This window comes from Cupressus sempervirens, chromosome 6 (genome assembly GCF_028749045.1).
Source record: "Cupressus sempervirens isolate cs-2001-9-10 chromosome 6, ASM2874904v1, whole genome shotgun sequence".
Classification (NCBI taxonomy): Eukaryota; Viridiplantae; Streptophyta; class Pinopsida; order Cupressales; family Cupressaceae; genus Cupressus; species Cupressus sempervirens.
The window spans coordinates 413395318-413413684 of record NC_143123.1 but is presented as its reverse complement, the minus strand read 5'-3'; the positions used below and the strand labels follow the sequence as shown (position 1 = coordinate 413413684).

Genomic DNA, 18367 nt, shown 5'->3' with positions numbered 1-18367 from the left:
AAAGTGAATGGTTGTGGATCCAATCTCTTATAGACTCAGTCATCAACAGTAACAACCAGATAATACAAACCAAATTTAATTTATTCTTCAAATATATCACACTAAGACAATCATAATATTCAAAGCATCCAAATATAATGGATGGAAAGTCTCAGATAATATGATAATTTTGCAAAGTCTAGAAGATGAAATCTAAAAATGAAGGACTAAAGTAATTTATAAAGCATGCTATGACATCGCATCATCAATGTCATCAGCATTGAATCATCATCTACCCAGCATGTACGCCCTGGAGAAGACCATCTCTGATCTGGTGAGCAACATCATGAACAGCACCAGGACCATGTGGTATGAACACTGCTGATGACTTTGAACGTGCTCCAATCTCCTTCATTGTGTCAAAATACTGTGTCATCAACACCATGTCCACCACATCCTTTGCGCTTGTGCCAGGCACATTCTCTGAGAATGCAAGAACACTCTCTCTCAGCCCATCCACAATTGCTTGCCTTTGCCTCGCAATGCCAAGTCCTGCCAGATACTTTGACTCTGCTTCCCCCTCTGCTCTCTTTATTTGTAATATCTTCTGTGCCTCTGCCTTTTCTTGTGTTGCCACCCTCATTCTTGCAGCTGTTATGAAATGGTAGAATGTTCAATGAACCATCATAGAACACAAATAGTACTTGGATGAATAAACAATAATGAAATAAAGCTAAAATATGAGCAAAGTTGAAGATAATTCCCCTAAAATCAGATATCAGAGTGTGAAGAAACAACTGGTTATGGATTTTGGGGATGGGTAGCAGCTAAGTTAAATTTAGATACAAGCAGAGAATTGTTTCAAATTTTTAAGGGAAATAAGGATTTCCTACTTGGGAAATGTCTAATGAATCAATTGTCGCAGGCCTGTCAGAACTGTTGATTTTTGTGGAAAAGATAATGGAATTGTAAGCTTATAAAAACAATAAAATTTATCTGTCTAGAGGAGTTGAATTAATACTAGGCACCTGGCTTATCAAAGCAAACTAAAAAATAATAACAAAGCATGTTCGTAACTGAATGTGAAATTCCAATTTGACTACTTGCCTGCATTTATTTCATTCATTGCTCTCTTCACATGCATGTCAGGTTCAATATCTACAATAAGTGTCTGCACTATCTCAAATCCATAATTTGACATTGCCTGCAATCACAGACAAGCAAGATTCAATCATACATCATTCAAAATTCTCTTAGTACTTGCTTCTTTTAAAACAAATCTGAAAATAAAATCAAAGCATACAAATTTCAGAAACATATTTTTTTAAAAATGATTCATCATTGTATGATATTTGGTTACAGTGCCCAGTTGACAACATATAATTCAAAAATGAAATTAAATGGGCTCGAAACTTTCCCAACCTTTCCAAGTTCATCTTCAACAGCTCTAGCAATCTCACTCTTTTGCTCAAAAGCGTCATCCAAATTCATCAGTGGAACACTTGAACGGATAACTGTAGATCAAACATGGAAACATGTTAATGGGCTCAAATCATGCTTCTTTAGATCATGATTTCATAACATATGTGGGTCAAAGATTTCATATTAATTCTAAAAATCACTGAGCAATTTCATAAGATATTCATTTACAAATTATACTCTGAACAAAAAAAAATCAAAACATTACCATCAAATACGTAGGCCTGAATCTGTCCCCCTGTATCACTCAGCTTATAAAAAGCATCACAGGCCTTTTCTGCAAGGGCACGGTATTGAACAGAGGCCACCACTGTTACAAAAACATTATCCTGCAACAAAAGTCAAAAGCAAATTAGTCTCAATATTCCCACAAATTGCTCAATCATATCTCAATATTTCATAAAAAAGATTCAATTTGAAACAAACCAAAAGAGATTTCAAACATTGAGATATCAGATCTCGACAATCTATGGAGATTAGTATAAAATTTTCAGAGTAAATTGTATTAGAAGTTTTTTCATCAACATTTTCTGATCTATGTATTATCAAAATAATGGTGCAAGAGATTATTTGAAAGGCATACCCTGGTCTTTGTTTCACAGCGAACATCCAGTTTCTGTAATCTTAAGGAAAGACGACCTCTAATGCGAGTTCCAAGAATCCAAGGCACACAGTGCAGCCCCGGCTCAAACACTTGTTCGAACCTTCCGAATCTCTCCACCATGGCAACTGTTGATTGATCCACCTTTGTGCAACAAAATAGCTGACCCATTTTCTTTATCCCTGCAGCAATCAAGTGAAAAATTAAATCTTTGACATAAAATCTCTAACATACCAGCACAAGTTCTAGCAACCTCTGCGAGTAAACAATCAAAACATAGGCCAGACTATATTACTTAATATGCGAACTAGAGGAGCTTTCTACCACTCTCTGATATCTTTCTCTGCAATGATCGTGGATAAAATGATCGTTGACGTTCCCGAAGCTGCAAAATGGTGAAAACAATGAAACCCAAATTTCTATATTGTTGTTGCCGGTTTTAACAAGGGAAATTCATCGTGTGATGCCTATTTTTTGAGCCCAGAGGCTTTCTAGAGTGAGAGCATTCGTCAATGTAAACATTTTAGTATTTTAATTAAGCCGAGAGGCTTTCTACAGTGAGAGCATTCGTCAATGTAAACATTTTAGTATTTTAAAAAAATTTGACGTTCATCTGACTGTTTTATGATGAATTGTTTTTGCCATGTCCGGCTCCACTTGGAAGTCGTGTGCGTTTCCGTTTCCATTAAACTCATAATTGTTTTATTATTTACACAAGTTTTTCCAGCTCATTTTTTGTCATTTTTCTTCCAGGCAAGCATGATCTTCCCTGGGGCAGCCGCATCAAATCTGCACTGCATACAAGTGGACAATGGAAGCATTAAAAATAGATTCCATCAGTCGCTCCAAATTCCAATGCTTTCCAGTAAATATTTTATTTATAACGTAAATAGTTTAATATATAGCTGCACACTATAGTTACGGTTTAAGTTAATACACCATTCTGTGGGCACATCAAAAAAACGGAAGAGAAATGGTTCTGTCTGCCCAACTTCTCTTGATTTCAAGAGCAGCCATGTTTCCCGATCTAATTTTTCTCGCTGCATACAAACTGTCGATTGGGAGAATGTGCATGTAAAGGAGGTCCAGGCAATCCAATTGTGTGCTTCTCCTTTGGAAATAAAGAGAGAATCATCAGAGGAGGGCGAAATGGGAGCGGGTGATTATTTTTCAGAGCTTTTTGGAGAGCAAGACATCTTGGCTGGCTTCATGGAATCAGGTTAATGTTGCCTGAAATACCCTTAATAATTCCTCCTTTAACCTGGACAATCCATTATAGCGTTACTATTTTCATGATATTTCTGTTATTTTCATGAGATTTTGAATGTTAAGCGAATGCTTTGAAATAAAGTTTAAGTTTACAAATAAAATTAGGTTTTATAAATAAATTCAAAGCATATACATGTAATCAATTTTGAAAATGAGTGTGTGATGTGAGTGGAAATGAGACAAGGGAAAGAGGGTGACACATAAAGTAGACACTACGAGAGAGGGCGATAAATAAATATAAATGAGACAAAGAAAGTAAGCGGTTATAAAAGGAGAAAATATTAGAGGGGTAGGGGGAAGTTCAAGAAACATGAGGTAGACATAGAGAGAAAAATTGAGAGATAAAGTGATATGAAGGAAGAGACATGCATTAGAGAGAGTGAGATAAGGGGATAAAGGATAAGAGACATGCATTTGAGAGAGAAATATTGAGAGATAAGGACACGTGCGTGTGTGTGTGTGTGTGTGTGTGTGTGGGGTAAGTGCACAAAGTTGTGGTGCCAAAAGGGGGGTATAAGTGGACACCTTTTTCTTGAAATCAGCAAATTCTGGACTTCAACAAGAATTTGAAGATAGTTGCGCTCAAAATTTTAAGATATGACAAAAAAAAAAAGTCGTAGTCCTTTGAATCTAGTTTCTAAACTACTAATTTTTTTTCAAAATGGTTTAGTTTTAGGTCCTCAAAAAAGGGGGCCACAGAAAGTGGTACTGTTTATTCCAAAAAAACATAACATAGTACAAAGTGTGGCCCCCCTAAAATTTTAACTTTTTTTTTGAAATTCTTTAATCGCTCTGGTCAAAAGTTACTTAACACTATGTAGTTTATCCCAGATTTTTTGGGTAATTTTATAATGTGTATTTTTTTTAATGAATTTTTAAATTAGACCCATCCCAAAAATGTGAAATATCTGTGTGCTCCCCCTATAAATGATTGAAAACTAATCTAAAATCAAAACTTCTTTTTTTCAAAGTGTGTAGAATGGAGTCTAGTTTCTAAAAAACTAAGTTGTTACAAAATTCGATGAATGAGCTAAAATCTACAGCCCAATTAGTACATGGTGGTTTTTAACAAAAAATGAACATACATTCAAAAAAAATTATAGATGAAAGACTTAAAATAGTTCAAATTAAAAATAAATTATATGGTTAGATAGCTAACACAGAGACCTATAATGTTATGTAACCTGATCTTATCGATACCCAACCATGAAGAATCTTGAAGGGGAGCACACAAGAAAAATTAATCATTTTTTGTATGTTTGCTGGAAAACACGTCTCAGACCTGTTTATAAACTCCAAACCTTTGGGTTGGATCTCCAAGGCAAAACCAAGCCTTAGGCTTAGTTTTAATGCAAAGCTTTGAATAGCGTGTGCGCCCTATAGCGCTTGCGCCCTATTAAAATGCTATTGAATTCGAGGTAGTGCGCACGCACTATTGAGACCTAAATTGCAAATCAAAACCAAGAGAGAGCTGGGGGGGTGGGGCGAGGGAATGGCTATTTGTGTGTGTGAGAGAGATAGAGAGAAAGTAGGGGATGGGAGAGGGGAGAGAGGAAGTGAGAAAGAGTAGGGGTGGCAGAGAGAGTATAGGATAGGAGATAGAGGAAATGTGAGAGAGTAGGGGTGGCAAAGAGAGTACAAGATGCAAGAGAGAGGAAGTGTGAGAGAGAGAGTAGAGGTGGCAAAGAGAGAGTATGGGATGGGGGAGAGAGATTGAAAGTAGGGGATGGAAGAGAGAGGAAGTGTGAGAGAGAGTACAAGTTGGGAGAGAGAGATTGAGAGTAGGGGATGGGGGAGAGAGAGTAGGTGGTGGGAGACAGAGTGGGAGAGGAAGAGCGAGAGAGAGGAGGATGGGAGTGCATGTGTGTGAAAGAGAGAGAGTAGGGAATGGGAGAGGGGGAAGATAGAGTAGCTTGAGAGAGAGTAGGGGATGGAAGAGAGAGTAGGGAATGGAAGAGAGAGTAGGCGATGGGAGAGGGAGTGGGAGAGGGAGAGAGACAGGGGGGATGGAAATGTGTGTAAGAGAGAAAGAGAGAGAGAGTGTGAAAATGTGAGAGAGGGTAGGGGGTAGCAGAGAGAGAGTAGAGAGGGAGAGAGAGAGAGAGAGAGAGTGAGAGAGAGAGTGAGAGTAGGAAGTGGGAGAGGGACAGCGAGTGAGAGAAAAAGTAGAGGATGGGAGAGGAGAGAGGGGGGATGGGTGTGTGTGAAAGAGAGAGAGTAGGGAATGAGAGATGGGAGAGAGAGATAGAGAGGGTAGGGGATGGGATAGAAAGAGAGTAGGCAATGACAGAGGGAGTGGGAGAGGGAGAGAGAGGGTGGATGGAGGAGAAAGAGATTAGGCAATGGTAGAGGGAGTGGGAGAGGGAGAGAGAGGGGGGATGGAAGTGTGTGTAAGAGAGAAAGTAGGGGATGGGAGAGAGTGTGAGAGAGAGTAGGGGTGGCAAAGAGAGAGAGTGAGAGTAGGGGATGGGAGAGAGAGAGAGAGAGATAGTAGGCGATGGGAGAGGGAGTGGGAGGGAGAGGGAGAGGGGGATTGGAAGTGTGTAAGAGAGATAGATTTGGGGATGGGAGAGAGTAGGCAATGGGAGAGGGAGTGAGAGAGAGAGGGGGGGGGGAATGGGAATGTGTATAAGAGAGATAGAGTAGGGGATGGGAGAGAGTGTGAGAGTTTGAGAGAGAGTAGGGGGTGGTAGAGAGAGCTTGTACAGGATGGGGGTGAGAGAGAGAGAGAGTAGTGTAATCACCTAAAAATGGTCATCTAGACTATTAGCCCCCTTCTCAGCATTTTGGCTAATTTAATTTAATCACTTACCTAGGCCAAATTGCTAATAATCAATTTATTTGATTATAACCTATAGTTTGACTATGCTATCCTAAGTTCATTATTTGATTAAAAGAACATGTCCCCTTTTAATTAAATAAAACACCCCATTCTTCTAACCCACTTAAAGTGCACACATAAAGTCCTTTTTCTATTTTACAATTAAAAGAAAAGGCTTTGTGACTTTTGTCTTATATGACAAGTCAACTTATATTCTATTGGTTGACTTGTGTGTGCACATAGATCACTCCTCTTTTCAAATTTCACCGTTGATCATCCACCATCTTCATCTTGATCTCTACCGTCCATACATCTTTAAAAGGGAGAGAGCTTTCCCCCTCAATCAATCCTCATTTTTGAATATTGTTATGCTGCAGATTTTCTAATAGGTTTCTTTAGAGCTTTGTGGAGAACTTCTATTTCTTGTCTACATTTTCTCATCCATGGCATTATGGCATTCTTAGCATACTTGCATGTTAGTTTAGCTTTCATTCTTGTAATAATCTCACATAGCTTAATATTTGGATTGTAACACTCTCATCTATGCTTAGAATAGCTGCACTTTTCATATTCATTTTAGTTTAATCTTTAGTTGCATTGCATTCTTGAGGAACTCCTTGGGACATTTGCATTCTTGCATCTTGTCTTTGGAACCTCTCATTGCATGGTTTACTAGCAAGAAGAGTATCTCTATGGCTCATCTGAGAGCTTTGTTATTATTGAAATATACTCTCTTGCACTCTGTGGATAGGGAGCTCTAAGCCATCATCCAAGCATTCCGAACTCATGGAATCGTTTGGATAGAAGGGTTTAGAGTGGGACACTTTCGAGTGTACATTTTTAGCGCCCACCGTGGGGCTTGAATCAAGTTTTTAGCTCCATTTACTTTTATTTTTCATCTCTTATTTTTTACAGCAGCATATTGGATCTAATCAAATGCTTTTGTAGAATTATCACTTTGGTTTTAAGGCCAACCCATAAGTAAATTGGTTTGAAGGCCAAAAACTTAGTTGGTTTAAAGATTTTATCATATCTTTTAAACCGCTTGGAATTTGGTTCTGAAATTTTTTTTTCAAGTTGGGTATATGCTCAAAATGTCTCAGTCCGATTTGCAAAGCATTTTGAGATGATTTTTGGGAGTTATGAGTTTTTCTTTATTTTTAATAAAAACCCGTTTTTGATCGCAAATCAGCGAATTGTTTTAAAAAACTTATATTTTCAAAAAGGGTTTTCAATTCTAATGGGGATTCTTTCTTTGTGTTTTGAATTTTGAGGTCGTATTAAAGATCAAAAACTCGATTTGATAAATTTAGCCTATTTTGACAAAATTGATCTCTAGAGCGCAAATGAAGAGATTTTTTAAAATTTCTTACATTTTTGGAAAGCTCTCTGATTTTTAATAGGGGTCTATTCTTTTTATTTTCATTTTTGGATATAAAATCATAGTAAACAAGTCCAATCTTGTTGACTAAGTCAAAATCAAAGAGTAAAAATGAGAGCATTTGTGATTAACTTGCACTTTCTTTGGATGCACTTGGTTGAAAGATAAATTGGATTTTTGAGGCAACTCACCACTTTTAATTGTATATTTTTATGTTATTTTACACTAACTTTTGGTGCTAACAAGTTGTGATTACAGGTTGCCATCCCTATGAAAAAAAATTGAAACATTGCATAAAAAGAACGCATGTCAAAGTTTCAAATGCGCAAGGGCTACTAACATTGTTTGCAGGGCTGCCCAAAGCATAAAAACTCAAAATTTCTTGCTTTTTTTATTTTCATGTGTGGTATTGACTAATTTTTTATTTTTCATAGGCACATAAAACTTGTGATTGGAGTCTTTTGGTAATAGGAGAGTATGCGCTTCATCCTTGTGGTGAATCAAAAATCTTGACTTGCCATTTGGTTTCAAAAGCAAGGGGTAACTGAATCTTTTTGGCGTGTTTGGGAGAAAATGATTGGAATAGGAGAGTATTCTCTTCACCTTTGTGGTGAACCAGAAATATTGACTTCCAAAATTTGATCCGCTTTGTGTAGTTATAATCCTTTAGAGGGCCTGCTTTTGGACAACCTGAGAGGAACGGCCCAAGTGGGGACAAGTCGATTACCTGGCTCTTGCAACCCACTATAAACTCAAGGCTACCAAAGACACAAAACTTTGGTAGACGTAGTGTTTGTCTTGGCCTAGTGTGATTGCTTATGAAATTTTGACCATAGGGAGATCACTAGGCAAGAATGCTTAAGGTACTCTTGTGATCGCGAGATCGGTTACTCATCGCAAGGTGAGGTGTCCCATAATTGGGAGCAAGAGGAACACTATGAGCGGAAGCCCGATCTAAAAACTCTAAGTTAGTAACTACTTTTTTTTAGCCGCTCAACTTCTTGGTGCAAGGATTGATCCTAGTGGACTACCTGGATCACCCCAAGATTTACACTCACCATATGTGTTCCCTTGGTTATGCTTATGGAATTTCCATGACAAAGCCAATATCTCTTGTGGGAAACCACTTGGTGTGAGGTGAAGGAGCATCAAGTGTGGGCCAAGTTGTTGAGTAATGAACCATGCCCTTTAGGTAGATATTGCTTTATGTGTTCTCGAATGTGCTATACCTGTGAAAATCTTTTGAACATACACATGACGATAATTCTAGGAAATTATTTTGAGACGTCACATATGCTTTTATCATGCAAGGTTTCTTTGTCCCTTGCTTGATTGTTTGAATAATACTCCATGTGTCACTATCTTGCTTGGAAAGAAATTGCTTTTGAACATCAAACTTGCTATGCTATCAACTATTGTCAAACTTTGTCAACCAAGTCAAAACATCAAATGCAAACATTTTCTTATGTTGCTTGCTAAGGGGAGTCTCATCATTTGATTTTTATTTTCTATGTCTCTAGTTCTTGAACATGCTTAAATTGACTCTTTGGTCTTAGTGCTCTTGATCTTTTTTGTCTTCATGGTCTATGTGTGCTTGCTAGTTATCCTTTTGCTTAAATGGTTGCCTTGATTTCTTGACTACACTCTTGGGTTGGAGAGTTGTTCACTTGTCACCCCACTTGCTCTATTTATTTGGCTATTTGGGCATCTTGCCTAGCTATTGACTTGAGTCATTCATGTCGTAAGTTTCTTGGACATATTGTTTGACAAGTCGCTTTAATCTCTCTCTACTATCTTGGCAAGTGAACACTCTACCTCCTATAGTTTCAACATCAAGTTATCTTCTAGGCTCTTTTATGCTTGGCTTTGCATCTAAAACTATGGGATCTAAACCTTGTGCTATCAAACCTTGTCCAAATCTAGATGATCATGATATCCTCCATGTCACTAAAGAGTTTCAGGATCTATATGTGCAATACAAAGAACTAGAAGAGACAAATGATCTTTCTTACCTTCATCTCTCTAAGCGCATGATGGAAATGAAGTCTAAACTTGAGAAAAGGTTAGAGGAGAAGATTGGATCATTACATGAATCTTCCTTAAGGTCTTTACATACATGTGAGTCACCTTCTTTGAGGTCATCCTCTTCTTCTAGGTCTACATGCTCTACTTCAAGACATCAAATGTCTTCATCTTCTAGATCTAAAGACCTCTTTAGAGGACAAGCAAGTGATACCTACTTTGAGCCTATTCCAAAATTTCATGATGGACCTATCTTTGACCAAGATAATGATGAAGACATGAATGCATTCTATTCACTTGAGAAACAACAAGAAGATCCTAGACATACTTCTAATAGAACTTTTGCTCCCTTGGAAGATTCTTATGATGACACTTTGCAAAAACTTCTTGGCAATAAGATCATCATGTTACCTAAGTCTAGCTCATATGGAAACCCATTCTTGGATATCTATTGTTCTTATCATCAACATAATGAACATGCTACTTTTGATTGTATAGAGCTTAAACATAAAATCCAAGATCTCATTGATGATGAAATTGTTGATCTTGGAACCTCTAGTGACTCATGTGCTGAGGATACTTCTCTTGAGCAAGATTGCATTGATGAACCTATGTCTAGTAGTGGCTCCATTACATCTTCCACTTCTTCCAACACTCATGCATCTCCCAAAACTTCAAAGCTTTCCAACATGCCTCTATCAAAAAAGGAACCTAATGCTTTCCACATTGACTATGTGTATCCTCAAGGGCTACGTCTAAAAGAAACTCAAGCTAACCTTCACTTGGCTGCAAACCTTTTCCATGCTACCAATCCTAAACATCCTCAACCTTCATGCACTACTATGCCTAATCCAAGCACTACTCCATTCTCTCTTCATTCTCCCTTGTCCTTAGAAGTGGCTCCATGTCAAGAGGACTCTCAAAAGGAAAAAGCTATAAATGTCAAGAAAGATCAAGATCAAGCACCCTTTCATCTCTTTCAAGATTTTTCCCCTCCACATCCTATAACTTGTCCACCTCCTAAGTATGATGAAGATACCACTTCCATTATCTCCCTTGAGCTTACTGAAAATTATGAGAAAAGTTCTCTTCATATGCTATCCAAGGCTACTTGTCAAGATCAAAGCATCCCCTCATGTTCTACTTCTCCACATCCACTTCAAAATTGTGCTCAAGCTTCAAGTGCTTCTATTAAAAATGTTGTTCCTATCAAAGGTACTCATGAGTCTATTGATGGCTTTGACCATGTTGCTCATTCTAAAGATGTTGATATCCCTTCCCACTATCCCTTTGCATCTTCTAAATCTATCCTTGGTCCTTATCCATCTAAGCTAAATCATTCAAACCTTCCATCCATTTTGGGGTCTTATGTTCCTCCATCTCCTACATTTGCTCCTAGCTCATTCCCTAGCTCTCCTATATTACCTCAAGATCAACAAAGACACTCATCCTTGATGACTTTTCACCCATCTATACATCTAAACCAGTCACATCATCCTTATTCATCCACAAATCCCAAGTCCTTCGAAAATGAGAATAAACATAAGAATCCATTGAAAAATGAAGATCACTATGTCCCATCTAATCGACATGTGAATGCTAAGAAGGAAAATGCACAAAAGAGACCGCAAAGGTCTAGTATTAAAAAAGCTAAATCAAAGAAAATATGGGTTCCTAAACCCATTATTGAAGAAATGTGTTTTGAAGTATCCAAAGGAAAATCTAAAGCTATATGGATTCCCAAGTCTCTTTTAAAAGACTTGAATATTGAAAATACTTCAAAGTTGACATTCAAGCTTCCAAAGGTTTCCATTCCATCTTCTTCCAAAAATCTTTCTAAAAATATTCCAAAGCCTTCCACTCCACTTTTTTCCAAATCTATTCTACCACCTCATACATCTAAATCTCAAGCTATTTCATCTATGATTCCTCCATCATTCCAATACCCTTCAAGGTGTGTGTCAATGTTGATCTTGTCCAATATTTCAACTACCCTCATGAAATCCTCTAAAGCTTACACTTACTTTCTATACATGAACTCTTATCCTCAATATATTCTTCCTACTACCATTTCCCTTTCATCACCCTATCAACATCTTTGAGCATACCTTTCTATGGTCTTGGCTTATCATGGCTTATCTTTCCTATAGGAGCACTATCTAAATTCAAATAGCTTGAGCTCTTTCTAAAAATTCAAAAAAAAGAAAAAAGAAAAAAGGCAAATAAAAATGAAAAAAATGAAAATGTGCCTTAGTGAAAACCACATCTTGTGGCACCTTGGTAGCAAAAGTAAAGAGAAATAAATGCGTCCTATGGTGAAAACTACTTCTTGTGGCACCTTGGATAAGTACCATGATGAAAACCTAGCAAATAGGCATCATGCGTAATTCTTCCATCATCCATCTATCCCCTCTTCTCTCTTTGATCTTGACAATGTTGAGCTATCTTTGCATATTGGCTATCTTATCCATGAGATTTTCTATTGTGCTCTCCCATTCACTCATAGCCTCCATCTTGAGCTTTATTTTTATTGCTCTATCCCATCGCTATCCCATCTAGTTGACCCCTTGGTCTTGATCACGATAAATAAAAATGGTTCTTAGGTCTCTTGACATGTCTACTCTTTTGGGCTACACACTTTCATGCTATCTTATTCATTGGCTTCCATTGCTTATCTTATATGCTATCACACTTGTTGGCTTCACCACTTTTCCTACACGCTATCTTGCTCATTTCTTCCATTGCTTATCCAAAACCTACTTTATATGGCTATCTTTCCCTGGCTTGGGTACTCTTGAGGAGTGCGTCCTTGAGGATCACTTTCACTTGCTTTACATTCCTTTCTTATGCATCTTTTCTTATCCATTGACTTGTTTCTCCATCGTGTCCTATACCTTGCTAGACATTGGGAGAAAATGATGTGATCTTGCTTGAGAACTAGTGATCTCTAAATTATTCTAAAAAATTCCAAAAAAAATCATATATGATCCTGAAAAAAGTCCTAAAAATCAAAAAATGTCCTAAAAAAAAGATCTTCTTAGTGAAAACCTAGCAATAGGCACTTTGATGTATCACCAAAAAAATCAAAAATACAAAAATACAAAAAAATTGAAAAAAAAAGTCTTGACAAAAAATCTATCAAGTGGTGAAAACCTGGAAACAGGAGCTACTTGAAATCCTTGCACCTATGTCTATCAGTCTCAATCATCCACTTCGCTACACATTTCCTAGCTTGGAATTGTTTCTTGTCCTTGTCTTGGGGGCACAACTGCTTAGCCTATTGAGGTATTCTTGTGCATTGGGGTTTCTTGGACAACTCACAAAATAGTGTTTCTCAACACTTCCCCCACCTTAACATCAAGTGTTTTTCAACACTTTTCAGATAGTTTACCTACGGTCTTCGATGTTGTAATATTTCTCACTATCAGAATCAAGTCTTGAAGAAATGGCCAAGTGACTTGCACACACGCACTTTAACACTTAAACGACTGAGCTATGCTGATCTTTATCTACTTTGTGTGTTGTCTATGATGATTTTTTTACTATATGTTCCATCCCTAATAGTCTTTCAAGGATGTCATTGACTAGAAGACTAGGGGCATGGGGCATGTTTTCTTGATTTCTGCTTGTGGGTATACTTTTGTTTTTCTATAGTGTTGTAAGCATTTATGCTAGTCCTATTCAACACGTTGACTTACAAATGTATCATCCTTGACTATTTTGCAATATCACACTTGGGGTTTATCCTGGCACTTATGCCTTGATACAGGTGTAATCTTGCTAAATTAAACTTAGGGAATCTAATCGCGTAGTTATCTTGACTTACATGTCTCTGATGCTTAGATTGGATTTTCACATACCTATCTAATATCGATCATATTCATATCCTCATAGTTATACTAGTGATGGTTGTACGATCTCATGATGTCTCTAAATAAATGCTCAATGATGAAATTAAGAGTCTAAATGTTATGCGCTTCTTGCTGGTAAAACACTTTGCATATTAGCTTGCATTTTAGGTTCATTTTATAGCTTAATCCTATATTCTTGCATATGGGGAGAGCTCTCTCTTCATCTTTTTGTGGACATATCAGCTAACTCCTTTCATATATTTCTTTACTTTCTTCTTGTTCATGTCTTTTCACCTTCTTAATCTTTCGCTTCATCTCTTTTCTATCTTGTCATCACATTATATAAAGTTTTGACCTCTTAAATAATTTTGATGTCCTAGATTCATTTTCGGGATCAAAATCCAAATTCGAGTTCATCTTGATGGTCAAAATTGTCTTTTAAAATTCTACTTTCTTCTGAGCAGTTAGCTGACCTTTTGAGGTCTAATCTCTGAATCATCACTGGGGCATATTCATTCTTCATGTCTTCATCATTTTCATACTTCATATCTACTTCAATTCATTGTTTCATGTCTAAAATCATCTTTCTACTCATTTTGATCTAATTTTTATGCTATATCCTTCAAGGTCAACTCTAGTCAAATTGGGGCTTTTCATCAGTTTCTTATAGTCATTCTTGGGTTCTAATAATCTATCTGTCATCTTGGACATTGCTATATTCTATTTTTCTCATGTCTAGCCAGTTTTTGCATCCCCTTACCTCATTTCAATTTCGATCTCGAGGGGGCAGAAACAGTCTATCAATACTTGCTACAACTATCTACTTCTTTGGAGCACTTGTTTGATCTTTTCACTTGCTCTTGATCTATCTACTTTGCTAGGTGTTAGTATTCTTCTTGAATTCTGAAATCATCTCTTTCTAGTGTTCAGTACTACCACTATCAAGCTGTACATTTAGGACTTGCTATCTATTTCTGCATTTCATTCTTTGAAATCAGACAACTATATCTATCATCGCCTACTTGGCTTCGATTTTATTTGACATAATGTGTTCTCAGATCGATCACGCATTAGTCAAAGAGGGGCAAATGTAATCACCTAAAAATGGTCATCTAGACTATTAGCCCCCTTCTCAGCATTTTGGCTAATTTAATTTAATCACTTACCTAGGCCAAATTGCTAATAATCAATTTATTTGATTATAACCTATAGTTTGACTATGCTATCCTAAGTTCATTATTTGATTAAAAGAACATGTCCCCTTTTAATTAAATAAAACACCCCATTCTTCTAACCCACTTAAAGTGCACACATAAAGTCCTTTTTCTATTTTACAATTAAAAGAAAAGGCTTTGTGACTTTTTTCTTATATGACAAGTCAACTTATATTCTATTGGTTGACTTGTGTGTGCACATGGATCACTCCTCTTTTCAAATTCCACCATTGATCATCCACCATCTTCATCTTGATCTCTACCATCCATACATCTTTAAAAGGGAGAGAGCTTTCCCCCTCAATCAATCCTCATTTTTGAACATTGTTATGCTGCAAGTTTTCTAATAGGTTTCTTTGGAGCTTTGTGGAGAACTTCTATTTCTTGTCTACATTCTCTCATCCATGACATTATGGCATTCTTAGCATACTTGCATGTTAGTTTAGCTTTCATTCTTGTAATAATCTCACATAGCTTAATATTTGGATTGTAACACTCTCATCTATGCTTAGAATAGCTGCATTTTTCATATTCATTTTAGTTTAATCTTTAGTTGCATTGCATTCTTGAGGAACTCCTTGGGACATTTGCATTCTTGCATCTTGTCTTTGGAACCTCCCATTGCATGGTTTACTAGCAAGAAGAGTATCTCTAAGGCTCATCTGAGAGCTTTGTTATTATTGAAATATACTCTCTTGCACTCCGTGGATAGGGAGCTCTAAGCCGACATCCAAGCATTCCGAACTCATGGAATCGTTTGGATAGAATGGTTTAGAGTGGGAAACTTTCAAGTGTACAAGTAGGGGATGGAAGAGAGAGAGTGAGAGTAGGGGATGGGAGAGGAGAGAGAGAGGGGAGGATGGGAGTGCGTGTCTATGAAAGAGAGAGAGTAGGGGATGGGAGAGGGGAGAGAGAGAGTAGGGGATGGGGGAGAGGGAGTGGGAGAGGGAGAGAGAGAGAGGGGGAATGGGAATGTGTGTAAGAGAGACAGAGTAGGGGATTGGAGAGAGTGTGAGAGTGTGAGAGAGAGTAGGTGGTGGCAGAGAGAACTCGTATGGGATGGGAGAGAGAGAGTGAGATTAGGGGATGGGAGTGTGAGAGAGAGTAGGGGATGGGAGAGAGAGAGAGTGAGAGTAAGGGATGGGATGGGAGAGAGAGAGAGAGTAGAGAGGGAGAGAGAGAACTTGAGAGAGAGAGATCTAGTAGGTGGTAGGAGAGGGAGAGGGAGAGAGATAGGGGGGATGGGAGTGTGCGTGACAGATGTAGAGAGTAGGGGATGGGAGAGAAGAGAGTGGGGGGATAAGAGTGTGTGTGTCTATGAAAGAGAGAGAGTAGGGGATGGGAGAGAGTGTGAGAGTGTGAGAGAGAGTAGGGGGTGGCAGAGAGAGAGTATGAGATGGGAGAGACAGAGTGAAAGGATGGGAGAGATAGAGTGAAAGGATGGGAGAGAGTGAGAGAGAGAGAGTAGGGGGCGATAGAGAGAGAGAGAGAGAGTACGGGATGGGAGAGATAGAGTGAAAGGATGGGAGAGAGTGTGAGAGAGAGTAGGGGATGAGAGAGAGTAGGGGATGGGAGAGAGTGTGAGAGAGAGTTGGGAATGGGAGAGAAAGAGAGTAAGAGTAGGGAATGGGAGAGAGAGAGTAGAGAGGGAGAGAGAGAACTTGATAGAGAGAAATAGTAGGTGACCTGGGAGAGGGAGTGGGAGAGGAGGAGAGAGAGGGATGGGAGTGCGTGTGACAAATCTAGAGAGTAGGGGATGGGAGAGAAGAGAGAGGGGGGATGGGAGTGTGAGTGTGTGTGTGTGTGTGTCTATGAAAGAGAGAGAGAGTAGGGGATAGGAGAGAGTGTGAGAGTGTGAGAGAGAGTAGGGGGTGGCAAAGAGAGAGTACGAGATGGGAGAGACAGAGTGAAAGGATGGGAGAGAGTGTGAGAGAGAGTAGGGGATGGGAGAGAGTGTGAGAGAGAGGGGAATGGGAGAGAGAGAGAGAGAGAGTAAGAGTAGGGGATGGGAGAGAGAGAGAGTAGAGAGGGAGAGAGAGAACTTGAGAGAGAGAAATAGTAGGTGACCTAGGAGAGGGAGTGGGAGAGGAGGAGAGAGAGGGATGGGAGTGCGTGTGACAAATCTAGAGAGTAGGGGATGGGAGAGAAGAGAGAGGGGGGATGGGAGTGTGAGTGTGTGTGTGTGTCTATGAAAGAGAGAGAGTAGGGGATAGGAGAGAGTGTGAGAGAGAGTAGGGGGTGGAAAAGAGAGAGTACGAGATGGGAGAGACAGAGTTGAAGGATGGGAAAGAGTGTGAGAGAGAGTAGGAGGTGACAGAGAGAGAGAGTACGAGATGAGAGAGACAGAGTGAAAGGATGAGAGAGAGTGTCAGAGAGAGTAGGGGATGGGAGAGAGTGTGAGAGAGAGTTGGGGATTAGAGAGAGAGAGAGAGTAAGAGTAGGGGATGGGAGAGAGAGAGAGAGAGAGAGTAGAGAGGGAGAGAGAGAACTTGAGAGAGAGAGAGATAGTAGGTGGTGGGAGAGGGAGTGGGAGAGGAGGAGAGAGAGGGATAGGAGTGCGTGTGAGTGATCTAGAGAGTAAGGGATGGGAGAGGGGAGAGAGAGAGAGGGGGATGGGAGTGTGTATCTGCAAAAGAGAGAGTTTAGGGGATGGGAGAGGGGAGAGAGAGAGTAGCGGATGGAAGTGTGTGTAAGAGAGAGTAGGGGATGGGAGAGAGTGTGAGAGAGAGTAGGAGGTGGCAGAGAGAGAGAGTAAGAAGTGGGAGAGGGAGGATGGGAGTGTGTGTGAGAGATCTAAAGAGTAAAGGATGGGAGAGGGGAGAGAGAGAGAGTGTAGGGGATGGGAGAGGGGAGAGAGAGTAGGAAGAGAGAGAGAGTAGGGAGAGAGAGAGTAGGGAGGGTGGAGAGTGATGTGTTCTAATATAGTGCGTACGCGCTATAGCACGTACGCACTATGTGAAATCACCTAAAAATGGTCAAAAAACAACTTTGGGGCCCATTTCATTCATTCTCTACTTTTGTTCTATTCTGCACTCTGTTATCCCGAGAGAAATCGCGGGTTTCAACACAGCAAACATTCTTTCAAAGTGGCAAACACTATTTCAAGCTAACAAACACTATTTCAAGGTGGAAAACACTTTTGGAAGCTAACAAACACCAAATTCAATCATTGGATACATGATTTGAAGACTTTTTGAATATTCCTTGTATAGAAAAGGTTAGTGCAATCTATTTTAAATATTGTTTGTTGATATATAGATACAAATTTGATTATAATTTGACATGTTGTTTAATATATAGTGAATTCATTGAAATTTGTATGTTTCAATGAAATGTTATTTCGAAATGGTTAGAAATTTGACAAGTCATTTTATATATATATTGTGTATTCATTCAAATAATTATAATTTTTATATGTATTTGAATAATTTGTAATTTACACATTTTAAGTAATTCAAATGTTTGAATAATTTGACATGTAGAAATCATCATCATGCCAAGGAAGAAACTAAAAAATCAAACAAATGAAGATAGGGAGAGAGATTTGGCAATTAAAAGAGATAAAATAAAATTACTATGTGAGCAAAGAAAATTGCAAAGCAATAATGAAGAATTGACTTTCGAAGAGGATCAAGAACCACCAGTACCAAGAAACAAAGAGGAAGAATTGGAAAGATAAAGAGAACGAATGAGACTGTTACGCTCAAGAAGACAATTGAATTGTGAACCTACACCATCTTCTAATGTTGG

The 18367-nt window shown here is 38.5% G+C and overlaps 1 protein-coding gene across 1 annotated transcript; it reads right to left on the bottom strand.

The window, feature by feature from the left end:
• Positions 1 to 271: 271 nt before the first annotated feature.
• Positions 272 to 2260, bottom strand: LOC149552819 (hypersensitive-induced response protein-like protein 1). The gene is made up of 5 exons (XM_089790238.1): positions 2042 to 2260; positions 1667 to 1787; positions 1402 to 1493; positions 1087 to 1183; positions 272 to 630 (listed from the first exon to the last, which is right to left on the bottom strand). Exons 1-5 carry the CDS (start codon positions 2228 to 2230, stop codon positions 272 to 274), a joined length of 858 nt encoding a protein of 285 aa, XP_089646364.1. The 5' UTR covers positions 2231 to 2260.
• Between the last annotated feature and the right edge of the window lie 16107 nt (positions 2261 to 18367).